Source organism: Astyanax mexicanus, chromosome 15 (genome assembly GCF_023375975.1).
Source record: "Astyanax mexicanus isolate ESR-SI-001 chromosome 15, AstMex3_surface, whole genome shotgun sequence".
In the NCBI taxonomy this organism is placed as follows: Eukaryota; Metazoa; Chordata; class Actinopteri; order Characiformes; family Acestrorhamphidae; genus Astyanax; species Astyanax mexicanus.
Window position 1 is genome coordinate 5,879,980 of NC_064422.1, and position 17,834 is coordinate 5,897,813.

A 17,834-nucleotide genomic window follows, 5' to 3' on the forward strand; every position below is an offset into this window, starting at 1 on the left:
GTAAGCTGTAGCATCAGAAGCAGCTCATTAAAGAGAGTCCGCAGTTCAGGCAGGGAGAGAGCTGCAGAGTGTTAATGTGCTGCTCTGCCGCGCTAAAAATGGGCAGGAGGTGTTAAAAGTCAAGCTGAGCCTGCAGTTAAGTTCCATCAGCATTCTGTCTTCTTTCAACCAGACAATGAATATCTCATGAGTCTGAGAGTCTAATGTATGTATGAGAGGAAGAACAACAGTGTGCGTTTAATTCATCTTCAGTCTACACTCTGAATTTACACTCAGTTCATTAAGTCTGTAGATAACCATGCAAACTCTGTAGCTACTAACTGTGCTTGTTCGTCACAGAATAAGGTGATATAACTTTCCCCAGAAGAGGGACACAGTGATAAAAGAGTCACTAGATAAACTAAGCACATCTTTGAGACTTGTCTCAGGTTTAGGCTGTATGATTGAAACACGTATTTGTTTTGAAAAACGTTTAGACGTTTTATCATTTTTTAAATAAATTTGCATTGCTGTGGAAGTTGGAAAGTCTCCTGATTTAAAACTTTCACAATTATTAAATAATTAAATTAAGCAAAAATGTAATAAAAAAAACAGATAAACAAGGATTGTCACATATTAGCCTGTGTCTATTCTGTGTTTTTCCCTCTTTTGGTTTTCTGTGTTCCTGCCCTGTTTTCCTGTCTTGTGTTTCCAGCCATGTGCTTTTTTGAGCACATGGTATTGTTTTGTTATTGTCCTGTCTCCGCCCTAGCCCCGCCCTAGCCATTAGTGTTGTCACCTTGTGTCCTGTTTGTAACCCCGCCCCCTCATTACCGGTCCTCACCCTCCTTGTGTATAAATAGCCCTTTGTATGAGTGTTTGCCTGTCGAGTCTTTTGTATCTTTGCTGTCTGTAGATCCAAGTTTTGTATTTTGTGAATCGATGGTCCCTGAATCCAGGTCTGTTGTTTTGTTAATTCAGTAAGTGTACCTATTTTATTTTGTGTCCCTAGTGTTCTAGTTATTCAGTGTTTTGTTTGTTTAGTCATACTTAGTTTTGTTCTATTCATTATCTACTTCTAAGGGTTTATTTCTTTATTTATGCGATACCCGTGTTTGTTTTCTATTTTGTTTTCATTTATCTTGTTTATTAAAAATATTTGTAATATATCTGCACTTACGTCCACCCTCTCATTCGTAACAAGGATAATATTGAAGGAGACAAAAACAATCTACATGTGTTAAACTTGTGTTAAGTGGCTTGCTTAGAAAGTCAATCAGCTGACATTATTAAATAAATTATACAGCATACAGTATACAGTTATACAGTAGTTATCATCCCTCTCCTTCCCTCCTGTAGTAGTTCCTGTAGGTACCATAGAAAACAACTCTCAAACATGGTGGCGGTAGTGTGATGATATGAGGATGCTTTTTCTTCTCCACAGCCTGTTTGTGGAAAAATATACTAGTGCATTTCAAAAAATTAGAACATCTTTGAAACGTTACTTTATTTCAGTATTTCAGTTTAAAATGTGAAACTCATATATTATATACATTTATTAGACACAGAGTGATCTATTTTAAATGTTCATTTATTTTATTGTTGATGATTATGGCTTACAGCCAATGAAAACCCTAAAAATCAAAAAGTCTCTCAGAAAATTGGAATATTATAGAAGACCAATTGGTACTTTTGGCAGTGTGGGCAATGTGCCAAGTCCTGCTGGAAAATGAAATCCGCATCTCCATAACGTTGTTATCAGCAGAGAGAAGCATGAAGTGATGTAAGATTGTGGGAAAACAAAACTGCACTGACTTTAGACTTGATAATAAAACACAGTGGATCAACACCAGCAGATGACAGACATGTCTCTCCAAACCATCACTGATTGGTGGAAACTTCACACTAGACCTCAAGCAGTTTGGACTGTGTGTCTCTCCACTCTTCCTCCAGACTCTGCTCCCTTCATTTACAAATGAAATGTAAAATTTACTGATGATCAGTGATGGTTTAGAGAGACATGTCTGTCATCTGCTGGTGTTGATCCACTTTTGGGGTTTAATTGGCTGTAAGCCATAATTATCAACAATAAAAGAAATAAACGTTTAAAATAGATCACTCTGTGTGTACTATATCTATATAATATGAGTTCTACATTTTGAACTGAATTACTATGATAAAGTAACTTTTTAATGATCTAATATTTTGAGGTGCACAAGTACTGTACATTTACCAATCTTTGATTCTAAGCTTTAGTGGGTTTTGTGGCAAGACGATGACCAAGAGCACAAGAGTGACTTCAAGTCCTGTCTTAAACCCTGTTTTGGTTGTTGCAGCCAAAGTTTAGTAGGATTTTTATGTATTTACATTCAATTTAAAAAATGATGCGTAAAATGTACTTAAAATAAACATTCTGCATTTGCTTTTTTTAAGTAAATTTAATTTAATGTGAATTTAAGTAACTTTCAAGACTTAAATGTTACATAGAGTAAATAAGTGAACTGAACTTCTGTCAATTCTTTATTTTAGTAAAACTTTACTTCATTTATTTTTGCTGAATTAATCCTTACTTTTAGTAACATTTACTTAATTTATTAATACAATATTACCTAAATACAATTACTTAATTTATATCACTCAAGAAATGTATGATACATAATATATTATAATTCCTGAAATTTAAATATTTTAAGTTAAAACACACATATTACACTTGCTCAACAGATGGTTGGCATGTAATACATTCTTTTTACTAGTATACTAAAAAGAATGTATCACGTGCCATCCATGTGTTGAGACAGTGAGACTTGGTCTGTTTACGAAATAAATCTTTGAGATTATGTAAATATTTGAATGTGTGTTTTAACTAAAATTATATATAATAATATTGTATAAATTAAGTAACTGTAATTAGGTAATATTGTATGCAGCAATTATGTAAATGTTACTCAAATAAAGGATTGATTCAGTAAAAATAAATTAAGTAAAGTTTACTAAAAGAAAGGATTGATTCAGTAAAAATAAATTAAGTAAAGTTTACTAAAAGAAAGGATTGATTCAGTAAAATAAATGAAGTAAAGTTTACTAAAAGAAAGGATTGATTCAGCAAAAATAAATGAAGTAAAGTTTACTAAAAGAAAGGATTGATTCAGCAAAAATAAATGAAGTAAAGTTTACTAAAAGAAAGGATTGATTCAGCAAAAATAAATGAAGTAAAGTTTACTAAAAGAAAGGATTGATTCAGCAAAAATAAATGAAGTAAAGTTTACTAAACGAAAGGATTGATTCAGCAAAAATAAATTAAGTAAAGTTTACTGAAAGAAAGGATTGATTCAGTAAAAATAAATTAAGTAACGTTTACTAAAAGAAAGGATTGATTCAGTAAAAATAAATTAAGTAAAGTTTACTAAAAGAAAGGATTGATTCAGCAAAAATAAATGAAGTAAAGTTTACTAAAAGAAAGGATTGATTCAGCAAAAATAAATGAAGTAAAGTTTACTAAAAGAAAGGATTGATTCAGCAAAAATAAATTAAGTAAAGTTTACTGAAAGAAAGGATTGATTCAGTAAAAATAAATTAAGTAACGTTTACTAAAAGAAAGGATTGATTCAGTAAAAATAAATTAAGTAAAGTTTACTAAAAGAAAGGATTGATTCAGTAAAATAAATGAAGTAAAGTTTACTAAAAGAAAGGATTGATTCAGCAAAAATAAATGAAGTAAAGTTTACTAAAAGAAAGGATTGATTCAGCAAAAATAAATGAAGTAAAGTTTACTAAAAGAAAGGATTGATTCAGCAAAAATAAATGAAGTAAAGTTTACTAAAAGAAAGGATTGATTCAGCAAAAATAAATGAAGTAAAGTTTACTAAACGAAAGGATTGATTCAGCAAAAATAAATTAAGTAAAGTTTACTGAAAGAAAGGATTGATTCAGTAAAAATAAATTAAGTAACGTTTACTAAAAGAAAGGATTGATTCAGTAAAAATAAATTAAGTAAAGTTTACTAAAAGAAAGGATTGATTCAGCAAAAATAAATGAAGTAAAGTTTACTAAAAGAAAGGATTGATTCAGCAAAAATAAATTAAGTAACATTTACTAAACGAAAGGATTGATTCAGCAAAAATAAATTAAGTAACATTTACTAAAAGAAAGGATTGATTCAGTAAAAATAAATTAAGTAACGTTTACTAAAAGAAAGGATTGATTCAGCAAAAATAAATTAAGTAAAGTTTACTGAAAGAAAGGATTGATTCAGCAAAAATAAATTAAGTAAAGTTTACTGAAAGAAAGGATTGATTCAGTAAAATAAATTAAGTAACGTTTACTGAAAGAAAGGATTGATTCAGCAAAAATAAATTAAGTAACATTTACTAAAAGAAAGGATTGATTCAGTAAAAATAAATTAAGTAACGTTTACTAAAAGAAAGGATTGATTCAGCAAAAATAAATTAAGTAAAGTTTACTAAAAGAAAGGATTGATTCAGCAAAAATAAATGAAGTAAAGTTTACTAAAAGAAAGGATTGATTCAGCAAAAATAAATGAAGTAAAGTTTACTAAAAGAAAGGATTGATTCAGTAAAAATAAATGAAGTAAAGTTTACTAAAAGAAAGGATTGATTCAGCAAAAATAAATGAAGTAAAGTTTACTAAAAGAAAGGATTGATTCAGCAAAAATAAATGAAGTAAAGTTTACTAAAAGAAAGGATTGATTCAGCAAAAATAAATGAAGTAAAGTTTACTAAAAGAAAGGATTGATTCAGCAAAAATAAATGAAGTAAAGTTTACTAAAAGAAAGGATTGATTCAGTAAAAATAAATTAAGTAAAGTTTACTGAAAGAAAGGATTGATTCAGTAAAAATAAATTAAGTAAAGTTTACTGAAAGAAAGGATTGATTCAGTAAAAATAAATTAAGTAAAGTTTACTAAAAGAAAGGATGGATTCAGCAAAAATAAATGAAGTAAAGTTTACTAAAAGAAAGGATTGATTCAGTAAAAATAAATTAAGTAACGTTTACTAAAAGAAAGGATTGATTCAGTAAAAATAAATTAAGTAACGTTTACTGAAAGAAAGGATTGATTCAGCAAAAATAAATTAAGTAACATTTACTAAAAGAAAGGATTGATTCAGTAAAAATAAATTAAGTAACGTTTACTAAAAGAAAGGATTGATTCAGCAAAAATAAATTAAGTAAAGTTTACTGAAAGAAAGGATTGATTCAGTAAAATAAATTAAGTAACGTTTACTAAAAGAAAGGATTGATTCAGTAAAAATAAATTAAGTAAAGTTTACTAAAAGAAAGGATGGATTCAGCAAAAATAAATGAAGTAAAGTTTACTAAAAGAAAGGATTGATTCAGTAAAAATAAATTAAGTAACGTTTACTAAAAGAAAGGATTGATTCAGTAAAAATAAATTAAGTAACGTTTACTAAAAGAAAGGATTGATTCAGTAAAAATAAATTAATTAAAGTTTACTAAAAGAAAGGATTGATTCAGTAAAAATAAATTAATTAAAGTTTACTAAAAGAAATGATTGATTCAGTAAAAATAAATTAAGTAACATTTATTAAAATAATTGATTGATTCAGTAAAATAAATTAAGTAAAGTTTACTAAAAGAAAGGATTGATTGAAGTTCACTTATTTACTCTATGTAACATTTAAGCCTTGAAACTGAGTTGAATTTACTTAAATTTACATGAAATTAAATTTACTTAAAAAAAAGCAAATGCAGAAAGTTGCTAAAGTTTTTTTTTAAGTACATTTTACACATCATTTTTTTCAGTGTTGGTAATACAGGTGCATTTGGTTTTATTCCCAATAAATAATGTGGCCCTGAGAGGGAATGTGAGCAAGTGTTTAAGTGAATCCCTGTCTGACCCCGCTGTCCTGTGTCTACAGACTGCAAACAGGACATTTGACATCCCGCTCACCCTCTCCGGCTCCGTGGTCCTGAGAGAGAGACTCAACTACGAGGAGATCACACGCTACCTGATCATCATTCAGGCCAACGTAAGTCTGAGAGAAACAGCCAGACAGAGGGGAGCGCTGTGGTCAGAAGAGCGTGACACGCTGTAAGAGTGTAGAAATAAATACTGCTCCTACTGCGCTGCTGAATCTGATATCTTATTTATAGAGATAGCCATAATTAATATTACTAGTTTTACTACATTTTTACAGATTTATGTGTCTCACATTGAAGTATATGAAAAAAAGAAATTTCTTTAATTGTTTTAAGTCACTTTGTCTGGAAAACAAAGAGACTGTATAAAGCAAGGGAGGTAGGGCAACATCTCTGAAAAGTAGGGGTGTAACGATATACACTGTTCACGATTCTATTCACGATATTCATGATTAAATTTTCTCACGAAATGTTTTAAACAGATGTGAATTAGAAATTAGGAAAATTATTAAGTGAAAACAAATAACTTTACAGTGAGAGCCCCACCCTATAAACTTTTGGTCATTATGAGCCTAAGTCTGATTTAAACCCGACAATTTTTAAAGCAAGTAGAGTGTTAAAACTGGGCTTTTAGGCTGTTTGAATGAATGAAAGCTGTTCAGAATGATGTTAATTAACATTGCAACACTGAAGAAGCATAGACCTATTATAGACATATTAAAAAAAAATGTACAAAGAAGAGATTTCAGAAAAAAATTAAACACAAACAATGCGAACAATGATCCACAAGCCTAAACATTGATAAATTAGTCTATAAGAATGATGTCTAAATGACTTTACTCTAGTCTAATATATTTTAACATAGTTTAAGAATATAAAATACTTTCTAAACTAACCAACAAACTAACGTTTTTATATTGAGCTTATAGCCTAAGTGCATAAACACACACAGAAAATAACAGCATTATGGCTATACACTGCACAATCATTAAACCCTAATAGACCAACAACAATAACATAATTCACAATAGCTTTCCTAATATTATTAACCTGGTTTAACAATATAAAACACTTTTAAAATAAAAAAATATATATATTTTAAGCATATAGCCTATATAGTGTGAAAACACACACACAAAAAAAAAAAAAAAAACAGGCCAGAGCTGCGTAATTATACTATTTTATATATTTTATATATTTTATATATATATATATGAATTCTATGTATTCTAATATACTTCTATTTATTTTTCTTACTTTGCTATATGGGGATTATCACACCATAGCTTTATATAAAATAAAAAAATAGCATTAAAAACAGACACCTACTTTGGAGACCATTTCTTGAGCCCAATCCGACCCGGCCTGAGGAAAGTGAAAGTGTCTTATTCCATTGGCAGTTATTTTGTCTTGTTTGAAGAAATATATTTTTTGTTGTTTTGTTGTTTTTTGACAAATGTAGTACTTTAATAACCTCCAAATTTGAGATATTGGGTATTTACACTACGTATAAGATGATTTCACTTGCTAATGTAGCCATTTTTTTGCTGTGAATAATTTCACATGCTGATATATGAAGAAGTGTATTAAGTATTTAAGTATTTTGGCCTGATTTAGGAACTTGTTTACTTGGCAACACAGCATCACCACTCGCCATACAGGGACCCCTCCAGGTTGTTGTATCCTGGGCTGCACTGAATTGTATTTCAGGGCAGATCTTATTGCAGGGGCTCTTTTTTTGTGTTCACTTTCAGCAGCTTTTTTCCAAGCTATTAGTCTGGGTGAAACACAGCCTTTTACATAATACATGACTTAGTAATCACAAGCATACAGCCGCACTCCTGTTCAGAAGATTAGCAGTGTTCTTAAAACAACAGCACTGTCACACGCTGCACCCACAGAAAAGATCAAGTGTTCACCAAAGAATCACGTCACCAAGAATCACGTCAGACTTATGGTTTAAAAGCTCACCTACTGTCCTGTGGATCTCTTTAACTGTCCAGCGGAGCTCTTTAACTGTTAAAGAGCCCAGCAGGACAGTAGCTGAGCTCCGCAGGACAGTAGATGAACTCCGCGAGACAGTTAAAATGCTCCACGAGACAGTTAAAATGCTCCGTTAGACAGTTAAAATGCTCCGTTAGACAGTTAAAATGCTCCGCACGACAGTAGCTGAGCTCCGCAGGACAGTAGATGAACTCCGCGAGACAGTTAAAATGCTTCGTTAGACAGTTAAAATGCTCCGTTAGACAGTTAAAATGTTCCGCACGACAGTAGCTGAGCTCCGCAGTACAGTAGATGAACTCCGCGAGACAGTTAAAATGCTCCACGAGACAGTTAAAATGCTCCGCACGACAGTAGCTGAGCTCCGCAGGACAGTAGATGAACTCCGCGAGACAGTTAAAATGCTCCACGAGACAGTTAAAATGCTCCGTTAGACAGTTAAAATGCTCCGCACGACAGTAGCTGAGCTCCGCAGGACAGTAGATGAACTCCGCGAGACAGTTAAAATGCTCCACGAGACAGTTAAAATGCTCCGTTAGACAGTTAAAATGCTCCGCACGACAGTAGCTGAGCTCCGCAGGACAGTAGATGAACTCCGCGAGACAGTTAAAAAGCTTCCCGTGACAGTAGCTGAGCTCCGTGGGACAGTAGATGAACTCCGCGAGACAGTTAAAATGCTCTGCCAGACAGTTAAAAAGCTTCCCGTGACAGTAGCTGAGCTCTGCGGGACAGTAGATGAACTCCGCGAGACAGTTAAAATTCTCCGCACGACAGCAGCTGAGCTCCGCAGGACAGTAGATGAACACCGCGAGACAGTTTAAATGCTCCGCGAGACAGTTAAAAAGCTCCACAGTAGGTGAGTGTCGCGAGACAGCATCAACAGGACAGGGAAAGTTTTTGCTTTTACTGCCCCACCCTATTAGGCTACAGAGGGGCGTGTAGTGTCGTGTTACGATGTTTCCCAAAGATTCACAGCCCTAGTGTCTAATACTAATCTACAAAGACTAGGCAGGTTGTGTGCAAATGCATTTATTGCTATATGCACTTGTAAAAAGGGGTGTCCACAGACATTTGGACATACACTACATTACATCCAGATACACTACACTGCATGAAGTAATAAACTTGATTTGAATGGTGTTGTAATCTGAGTTTATTTGCAGGACCGGGCTCCTTACCCTAAAGACCGCCTGACTGCCACCACCACGCTGACTGTAGACGTGCTGGATGGAGATGACCTGGGTCCCATGTTCCTGCCGTGCAACCTGGTGGACAATACCCGCGACTGCAAGCCACTGACCTACAAAGCTACAGTCCTGGAGCTGGCAGACCCAGTAAGTCTTCTGTATTCACTGTTCAGGTTTCAACTGATTAATTCATATAGTTTGCCCACTTACAAAGATATTAACAGTCTATAATTTTACGGGAAGGTTGATTTTAACAGTGAGATAAAACATCAAAATATAAAATCCATCCAAAAAAAACATTGCATAAATTATATCAATTTATTTGCATTTTGCAGAGAGAATTTTTTTGTTGGCATGCACAGAAATCTGATGTTTTTCATAGTTTTTCATGGGAGGAATTTTGGTCCTCTCCTCTTTGCAGATCATCTCTAAATCATTACGATTTTGAGGCTGTCGCTTAGCAACTCTGAGCTTCAGCTCCCTCCATAAGTTTACTATGGGATTAAGGTCTGGAAGCTGGCTATACCACTCCATCACCTTAATGTGCCTTATTTTGAGCCACTTCTTTGTTGCCTTGGCTGTATTTTTTTGGGGTCATTGTCATGCTGGAAGACCCATTTTTAATGTCCTGGCAAAGGGAAAGGAGGTAATCACTCAGGATTTTAATGGAACATGGCTCCAGCCATTCTCCTGTTGATGCATATGCCCGAACTACAAAACATAATGTTCCCACCTCCATGCTTGACATGGAAACGGTGTTTCTCTGGGTAATAGTCAGCCAATAGTCTTCTTCCAATTACTCTTTTAGGATTGCAGGATTTTAATCCATTACAGCGTACACTACGTAATGATTTATTATTTTTTTGCCCATTTTCTCTTTAAGTAATCTAAGTGAAAACTTAACGGTAACATTTTATTTTAAGGAACACAAATTAGGCACTTATTAATGTCTTATTATTTGCTTAATAAAGCCTGTTCTAAGTGTTATTGCTGATTAATTAAGGGTCTGTTATTGATTAAATATTTATTTGGTTCTTTTTATTGTCTAATTAATGATTAACAGAACGTCATTTTAGAATATGGTTCACATCTTAGTCTATTAGTGACTTATTAACCACTTATTAACTCTTAATAAACTCCAGCACAGCCATAACCCTGCCAAACTCACATAGATCAAACTGCTGCCAAGTATAATAACACTAATAAGATGTAGAGTTAGCTAATAGTTGATGCTTAATAATCTAATCTGCTTAACAGGGTGCTAACATAACTGTTTATTGTGCACTATAAGAACTAATACAGCCGTTATTAATCATTTCCACATAATAGACCCCTACTTAAGCACCAATAACACTTATAACACAGAATAAAACCTAATAAGTGGTGAATAAATTATTTACAGATGTCTAATTAAGGCTTTATTAAGCAAATAATAATAAGACATTAATAAGCACCTAATTTATGTTTCTTAAAATAAAGTGTTACCAACATAACATACGCTGATAAGCCAGCTGATTAATATATAAAAATATATATATGTTACTGTTGTCATTGTGGACAAAAAGCTTTATTATGCTTGTGGAACAAATATTTGTTGAGAACATTGAATTTCAGAATGTTTCCTCTATTGCCTCTAAAGTGTTCTTTGCTCAGCAGCAACTTCGAGGATTAAGTCTTATCAGATCTCATAAACCCTCTTACAAACATCATTAAATTTATACACATAAATCAGAAACACACAGCTCAGATAAACAAAAATAACTCCAGAACCATAAAACCTACTTTCTTTTTTTTTTGCTGGATTCCTTGGGTCAATACCTACAACTTTCCAATTTGGACCATGCACTTTCACCCACTTAGATTTTTTGCTAATTTGCATAAAATGCAAAACACACTTTTGCGACCTAGTACTAGGAATTTTGACCAGTCCTGACATGTTTCATGATATCAAACTACTTGTGAGAGCATGGGCTTCAATATTTAAAAAGAAAAAAAGAAAATAGTTTGTTACCAATATGACCACTATATGCAAATGAGTGGACTGAAACTTTGCATACAGAATCTATCATACAACCTCTAAAGGATGTTCAAAGGGCAAGTTCATCAATCAAAATGGCTGAACCCCATCAGCCAATCAGCATTCAGCAGTTTTTTTTTTGGCAGATTGTATGTTGCCCAATCAGGATGAAACTTGGGTGTTATGTTCAGCTGGAGACATTGTAGTGACCTGCAAAGTGGTGAAACAATCCGACCACTGGGGGGCACTGTTCCAAAAAACCTAGTATATGTCATTCATACTGTAATATTTTGACATCTAATTGGTTTTGCCATATTAGGTACAGTGGCTCTGAAAAATTTGTAAATAAAATTATGTTTACAAAATGCTTTGTTTATTCATAATTGCTAATTGTTTTCAAATGGCTATATTCAAACTAGTCTCTGGATATTTGACTTATGACCTTAATTTTGGTCTTGTTGCACATTGTAGAGTCTGTAGGTAAATACTGGTTAAAAACAATTGTGAAATTTTCAATACAATAGTGTCCAGACATCAAGCCAACGTAAATTGCTGTAACTCTGCAGTATTTGCTCTGATCATCTCACAATTTTAAACCCTTTTGTACAATATCACTGTGATGAAGACAGCAAATTTCCATCTAGGCTGGCCTTTAGGGGGCACTACAATTCTCAAAAATACTAAAAAGTGTTAAAAATCTTACAGTAATCATTTATTTTTTTGCAATATACAGACAAACTACTGGTGCTACTTAATTAAGAACTAGATTTAAAACAAAAATTAGTCACATGTCAGAAAATGCACTCTGAAAATGTTTTAATTTTGACTTGTTCGGTCAAAAAACTACAGATTTTTTAGATATGTATTAAAGCACTGATCATGTTTTAAGTCTCTGCTGAACAATTATAACAGGTAACAAGCTTTTGATAGTCTCTAAATGTGACAGAGCGTCTCTGAATTATTAAGCCTTCTTACACATCACCTTCCTATGCTCTATTAGGCACAATTGTGCCAGTTAGTGCTTGACCCCGCTGATTTCCGCTTGCCGCTGTATTTATTATTCTTTGTGTTTTTTTAGTATTCTTTGTGCTGCTCTTCAGATCTTTGGATGCTTTAGTGAAAAATGTGTAGCAGCTCTATAACGTGTCTTCAGTAAAAAAGCGCTTCAACTGGAGGACAGTTTGATTTGTCTTTGTCAGTTTTGGAACTTTACTGATGCTCTTACAGCGTTATTACTGTGGAGGTGTGAGTTTTACTGCCCCTCACTCAGACCGGACTCAGCCGGACATCAGCGGCCGAAAGCAGCCTCTTAAATCATGTTTACCTGAGTGATTAGAGAAGCCGCTCTGCCGGGCGGAGAAGACGACCGAGGGCACATTTTACAGGTGCTGGAGAGGAGGCTGTGTGATTACGCATTCTGAGCATGCTCATCCTTATCTCTGCTCAGGAGTTAAAGAGCAGAGCTGAGGACAGCTTTCACACGGCTGCACTGTCCAGCAGACCCATCACACTCTCACATCCATAACCTGCTGCTCTATAATCCAACACCTATACACTCTTACATCCATGACCTGCAGCTCTATACACCAATCTATACACTCTCACATCCATAACCTGCAGCTCTATAATCCAACAAACATACACTCTCACATCCATAACCTGCAGCTCTATACTCAAATCTATACACTCTCACATCCATAACCTGCAGCTCTATAATCCAACAAACATACACTCTCACATCCATAACCTGCAGCTCTATACTCAAATCTATACACTCTCACATCCATAACCTGCTGCTCTATAATCCAACACCTATACACTCTCACATCCATAACCTGCAGCTCTATACTCAAATCTATACACTCTCACATCCATAACCTGCAGCTCTATAATCCAACAAACATACACTCTCACATCCATGACCTGCAGCTCTATACTCAAATCTATACACTCTCACATCCATAACCTGCAGCTCTATAATCCAACAAACATACGCTCTCACATCCATAACCTGCAGCTCTATACTCAAATCTATACACTCTCACATCCATAACCTGCAGCTCTATAATCCAACAAACATACACTCTCACATCCATAACCTGCAGCTCTATAATCCAACAAACATACACTCTCACATCCATAACCTGCAGCTCTATAATCCAACACACATACACTTTCACATCCACATCCTGCAGCTCTATAATCCAACACCTATACACTCTTACATCCATAACCTGCTGCTCTATAATCCAACAAACATACACTCTCACATCCATAACCTGCAGCTCTATAATCCAACACACATACACTTTCACATCCATAACCTGCTGCTCTATAATCCAACATTTATACACTCTTACATTCATAACCTGCAGCTCTATAATCCAACAAACATACACTCTTACATCCATAATCTGCTGCTCTATAGTCCAACAAACATACACTCTCACATCAATAACCTGCAGCTCTATACTCACACCTAAACACTCTCACATCCATAACCAGCAGCTCTATACTCACATCTATACACTCTCATATCCACATCCTGCAGCGCTATAATCATACACACACACTCTCACGTCCATAACCTGCAGTTCTATAATCCAACACACATACACTCTCACATTCATAACCTGCAGCTCTATAATCCAACACACATACACTTTCACATCCACAACCTGCAGCTCTATACTCATATCTATACACTCTCACATCCATAACCTGCTGCTGTATAATCCAACACACATACACTCTCACATCCATAACCTGCAGCTCTATAATCCAACACACATACACTCTCACATCAATAACCTGCAGCTCTATACTCATATCTATACACTCACACTTCCATAACCTGCAGCTCTATAATCCAACACTTATACACCATCACATCCACAACCTGCAGCTCTATAATCCAACACACATACACTCTTACATCCACAACCTGCACCTCTATACTCACACCTATACATTCTCATATCCACAACCTGCAGCTCTATACTCCATCACCTATACACTCTCACATCAATAACCTGCAGCTCTATACTCACACCTATACACTCTCATATCCACAACCTGCAGCTCTATAATCAAACACAAATTCACTCTTACATCTATAACCTGCAGCTCTATAATCCAACACCTATACACTCTCATATCCATAACCTGCTGCTGTATAATCCAACACACATACACTCACACTTCCATAACCTGCAACTCTTTTGTTTCTTTGCGTCTTTTTTTCTATTTTCCTTTCATTCATTTCTCTTTCTGTTCATTTGGCTTCTGTATATATATATATGTATATATATATTTCCTTTTTTTTCTTTCCTTCTTCCTAGGATCTTTCATTACTTCTCTTTAGTAATATATACAAGTTTATAGCTATATCATTATTTTCTTTCTTTCTCCTTTCTCTCTCTCCCTCTGCTTGTTTTTACAGTACAGCAGCTATTCTTGCTCAGCCCAATTTAGATGCAGCGTATATTTCATTACCTCATCTTCTGCCGGGAGATAAAAATGGCGGGGTTTTGAAAAGGAGGCCCCTGATAGAGGAAATAAAAGAAAGACATAACCGACGAGACAAGATATCTGAAGCGTCGTTAAACCCCCACCACACACCCCCTTCATCGCTTTTGCCACCTGCAGTTTACTTTACCCTCATTATCTCACCAATAATATTTCACTCCTGCGAGAAGCTTCTACGTACGATAAGCCTCTCTTTAGCGGGTACAGTATCTTGTCCCGCCAGTTGGAGGAATGGAGGGACATGAGTGGAGGACTGGCGGAAGGTGGCGATGTGTTCATCAGGGCTAACTGATCCTCTCTGACAGGTATGTTATTCTCCCGGTGGCTCATGGCCTGAGTACCTCTCTGCCGCTATAATAATCAAAAAGGTCAACCTGAATGAGGCTGAAGCACGGACCCCCTGCAGCTTCAAGACCCCCCCATACTAACGCCAATAGCGCTTCATCCACAGTAAAAAAGTTAAATATATCCGGGAAAATATTCAAATTCTTTGAATGCAGAGATGTGGGAGTAGGAGTAATTGGAAGTGGGGGAGTTATCGGCTGTCTGTGACTGCTGCACATTCACGCTGAGCTATAGAGGCTATTTGAAGCACTCTGCCCATCTGCAGAATGTATGATTATTGAAAGTACTGAAGCTGCAGTGAGCCGGATGCGCTCCCCCTCTCTCAGCACACAGCTCACTGCAGTACAGGTGGGAGACACGCGCATCCAACACGTTATATAACGGCTTAAGTACGACAGGTGTCCACTTTAGGCTCCTGTAGTAAAGACCTGAATACATGGATGCATGAATGATGCACTGATCCAGAGGTGCCAATTGACTTATTATACAGGGGTTGGACAATAAAACTGAAACAGCTGGTGGTTTTAGACCACAATAATTTATTGTGGTGACGGACAGTTCTGGTGGAAACAGGAGAGTTGGGTTGCACATTAAATTCTGCCGTGATTTGATCAGCCGTGGTTTTATGTTTTTTTGGATACAATCAGGATTAGCACCCGAACATCCCTTTCAGACAGCTTCCTCTTACAGCGTCCACAGTTAATCCTGTTGGATGTGGTTGGTCCTTCTTGGTGGTGACATGCTGACAATACCCTGGATACCATGGCTCTTGATACATCACAAATACTTGCTGTCTTGGTCACAGATGTGCCAGCAAGACGTGCACCAACAAGTTGTCCTCTTTTGAACTCTGGTATGTCACCCATAATGTTGTGTGCATTGCAGTATTTTATGCAACATTAAACTGTGCTCTTACCCTGCTAATTGCTAAAAGCTTCACACTCAAAGTTTCATTGACCAACCCCTGTACATCTATATAATATGAAATTCACATTTTGAGCTGAATTGCTTAAATAAAGTAACTTTTTAATGATATTCTAATTTTTTTTAGATGCGCCTGGATGATACAGATCAGAAGGTACTCTCCAGACACTGTTAAAATAGGTGAAACTACACTACAGCTTCTATTTAATAGAATCAGTTAGATTTTTCCACAGAAAAAACAGAAATACATTCAATTTAATAGCATAGTCAATTACACATCAGTAAAATTATACATATTACATATTGTTGAGTTGTGCCACCATAGTGTGTATTTAAATAGCAGGCAGGATGTTCTGATAAACTAAAAGCACCATATTAGAAAATACTACCAGCAGAGGTTAAGGCAGGATATTTGAATAGTTTCAGTATGTCTATCAGGTTGGAGATCATGCAAATGTGATAGGAAATTGCTTTTTTATATAATTTTATGAACTCAATTTACCATGTGCACTTTTTTTAACACTTAAGCAAATTAAAATAGTATGGGAAAAGTGTAAAATGCAAATAAGATAATTGAGGAATAAATTGAGCAATGTAAGTCTAAAACAAGTATATATATATATATATTTTTTTTGTTTTAAAGAAATTAATAAATGATGACTATAAAAAGGGGAGAAATGGTTGATTTTATGGTTATTCATTGGACAAGCTCAATTTTTGAGGGCCAGAATCTGAGCAGAGCTGTGATGTTTCACATACTGATGGGCAGCAAAACTGGAAGAACAGTCAGTTCCTCTCATCTTTAGGGAAAATATTAGAACGTACTACTGCATTACAGGTGCATCTAAAAAAATATATAATATTATATATATATATTATATAATATATAATATTATATAGATGTATTACAAAACTGAATTATCTATTTTAAGCATTTATTTATTTTATGATTGTTAAAAAAAAATCAGTGTCTCAGAATATTAGAATATTAAATAAGACCAATAGGTCCTTTAGGCAGTGTGGGCAGTGTGCCAAGTCCTGCTGGAAAATGAAATCCACATCTCCATAAGTCTAAAGTCAGTGCAGTGTTTTCCCAGAAAGCCTTACAGCACTTCATGCGTCCCCCTGCTGACAACTTTTATGGAGATGCAGATTTCATTTTCCAGCAGGACTTGGCACACTGCCCACACTGCCAAAGGTACCAATTAGTCTTATACATTTTTCAAATTGTTATAATTTATAATAAATATTCTAAAATATACTGATTTTTGGATTTTCATTGTCTGGAATCCGTAATACATCTATATAATTTAAGAGTTTCACATTTTGAACTGAATTACTGAAATAAAGGTAACACTGTTAAATAGGTGATGCTATACTAGACAAGTGGAACTATGGTGAAAGTGCAGTGTTTATGGTCTTTTTTTCCCCAAAAACGTATAGTAATGCATTCGATGTAATAGCATAATCAATTACATATCAGTACAATTACATATTTCTGGGTAGCACAGCTGAACCGAACAGTCGGTTCAACTCTATATCTGAATTATACAGATCAGAGAGGAACAGAACAGTGCTCTACAGTGAAGTGCCCTATCCACACCTCTGTCCGTGAAGAGTTTAGTGAAAATTAATTATGAATGTTGGTGTGTTTTTTTTTCCACTGTTAAAATAGGTGCTAAAAAACTTAAGCAGGATGTCAGAGTGCTGTATAACTGAAAGTGCTAATACACAGCTGCTTCTCTTTTGCACCTTTTAATGAAGTAGTTGAATGTCAGAGGTGCTCTGGCCTTGCACTTTTAAACAAATCTAATAATAATGCAATCAATTTAAAAGCATCATTAATTGCACTACCAGAAAAGTAGTTTTAGAACACAACCAGGTTCTTCCCCGTTTATTTTTCCTAGTTAAGCTGTTCAGGTCCAGCGAAAAGCCTTAAACAATTAGAAATAA

The 17,834-nt window shown here is 34.8% G+C and overlaps 1 protein-coding gene across 2 annotated transcripts in view; it reads left to right on the forward strand.

Annotated features, from left to right (window-relative positions):
• The window catches only part of pcdh15b (protocadherin-related 15b), a 459,821-nt gene that overhangs the window by 134,528 nt on the left and 307,459 nt on the right, over positions 1 to 17,834 (forward strand). For both annotated transcript variants that reach the window (XM_049464765.1, XM_049464764.1), the window contains 2 exons: positions 5,879 to 5,989; positions 9,044 to 9,214. In XM_049464765.1, the coding sequence (XP_049320722.1) occupies positions 5,879 to 5,989; positions 9,044 to 9,214 (282 nt within the window). The remainder of the gene's footprint in view (positions 1 to 5,878; positions 5,990 to 9,043; positions 9,215 to 17,834) is intronic.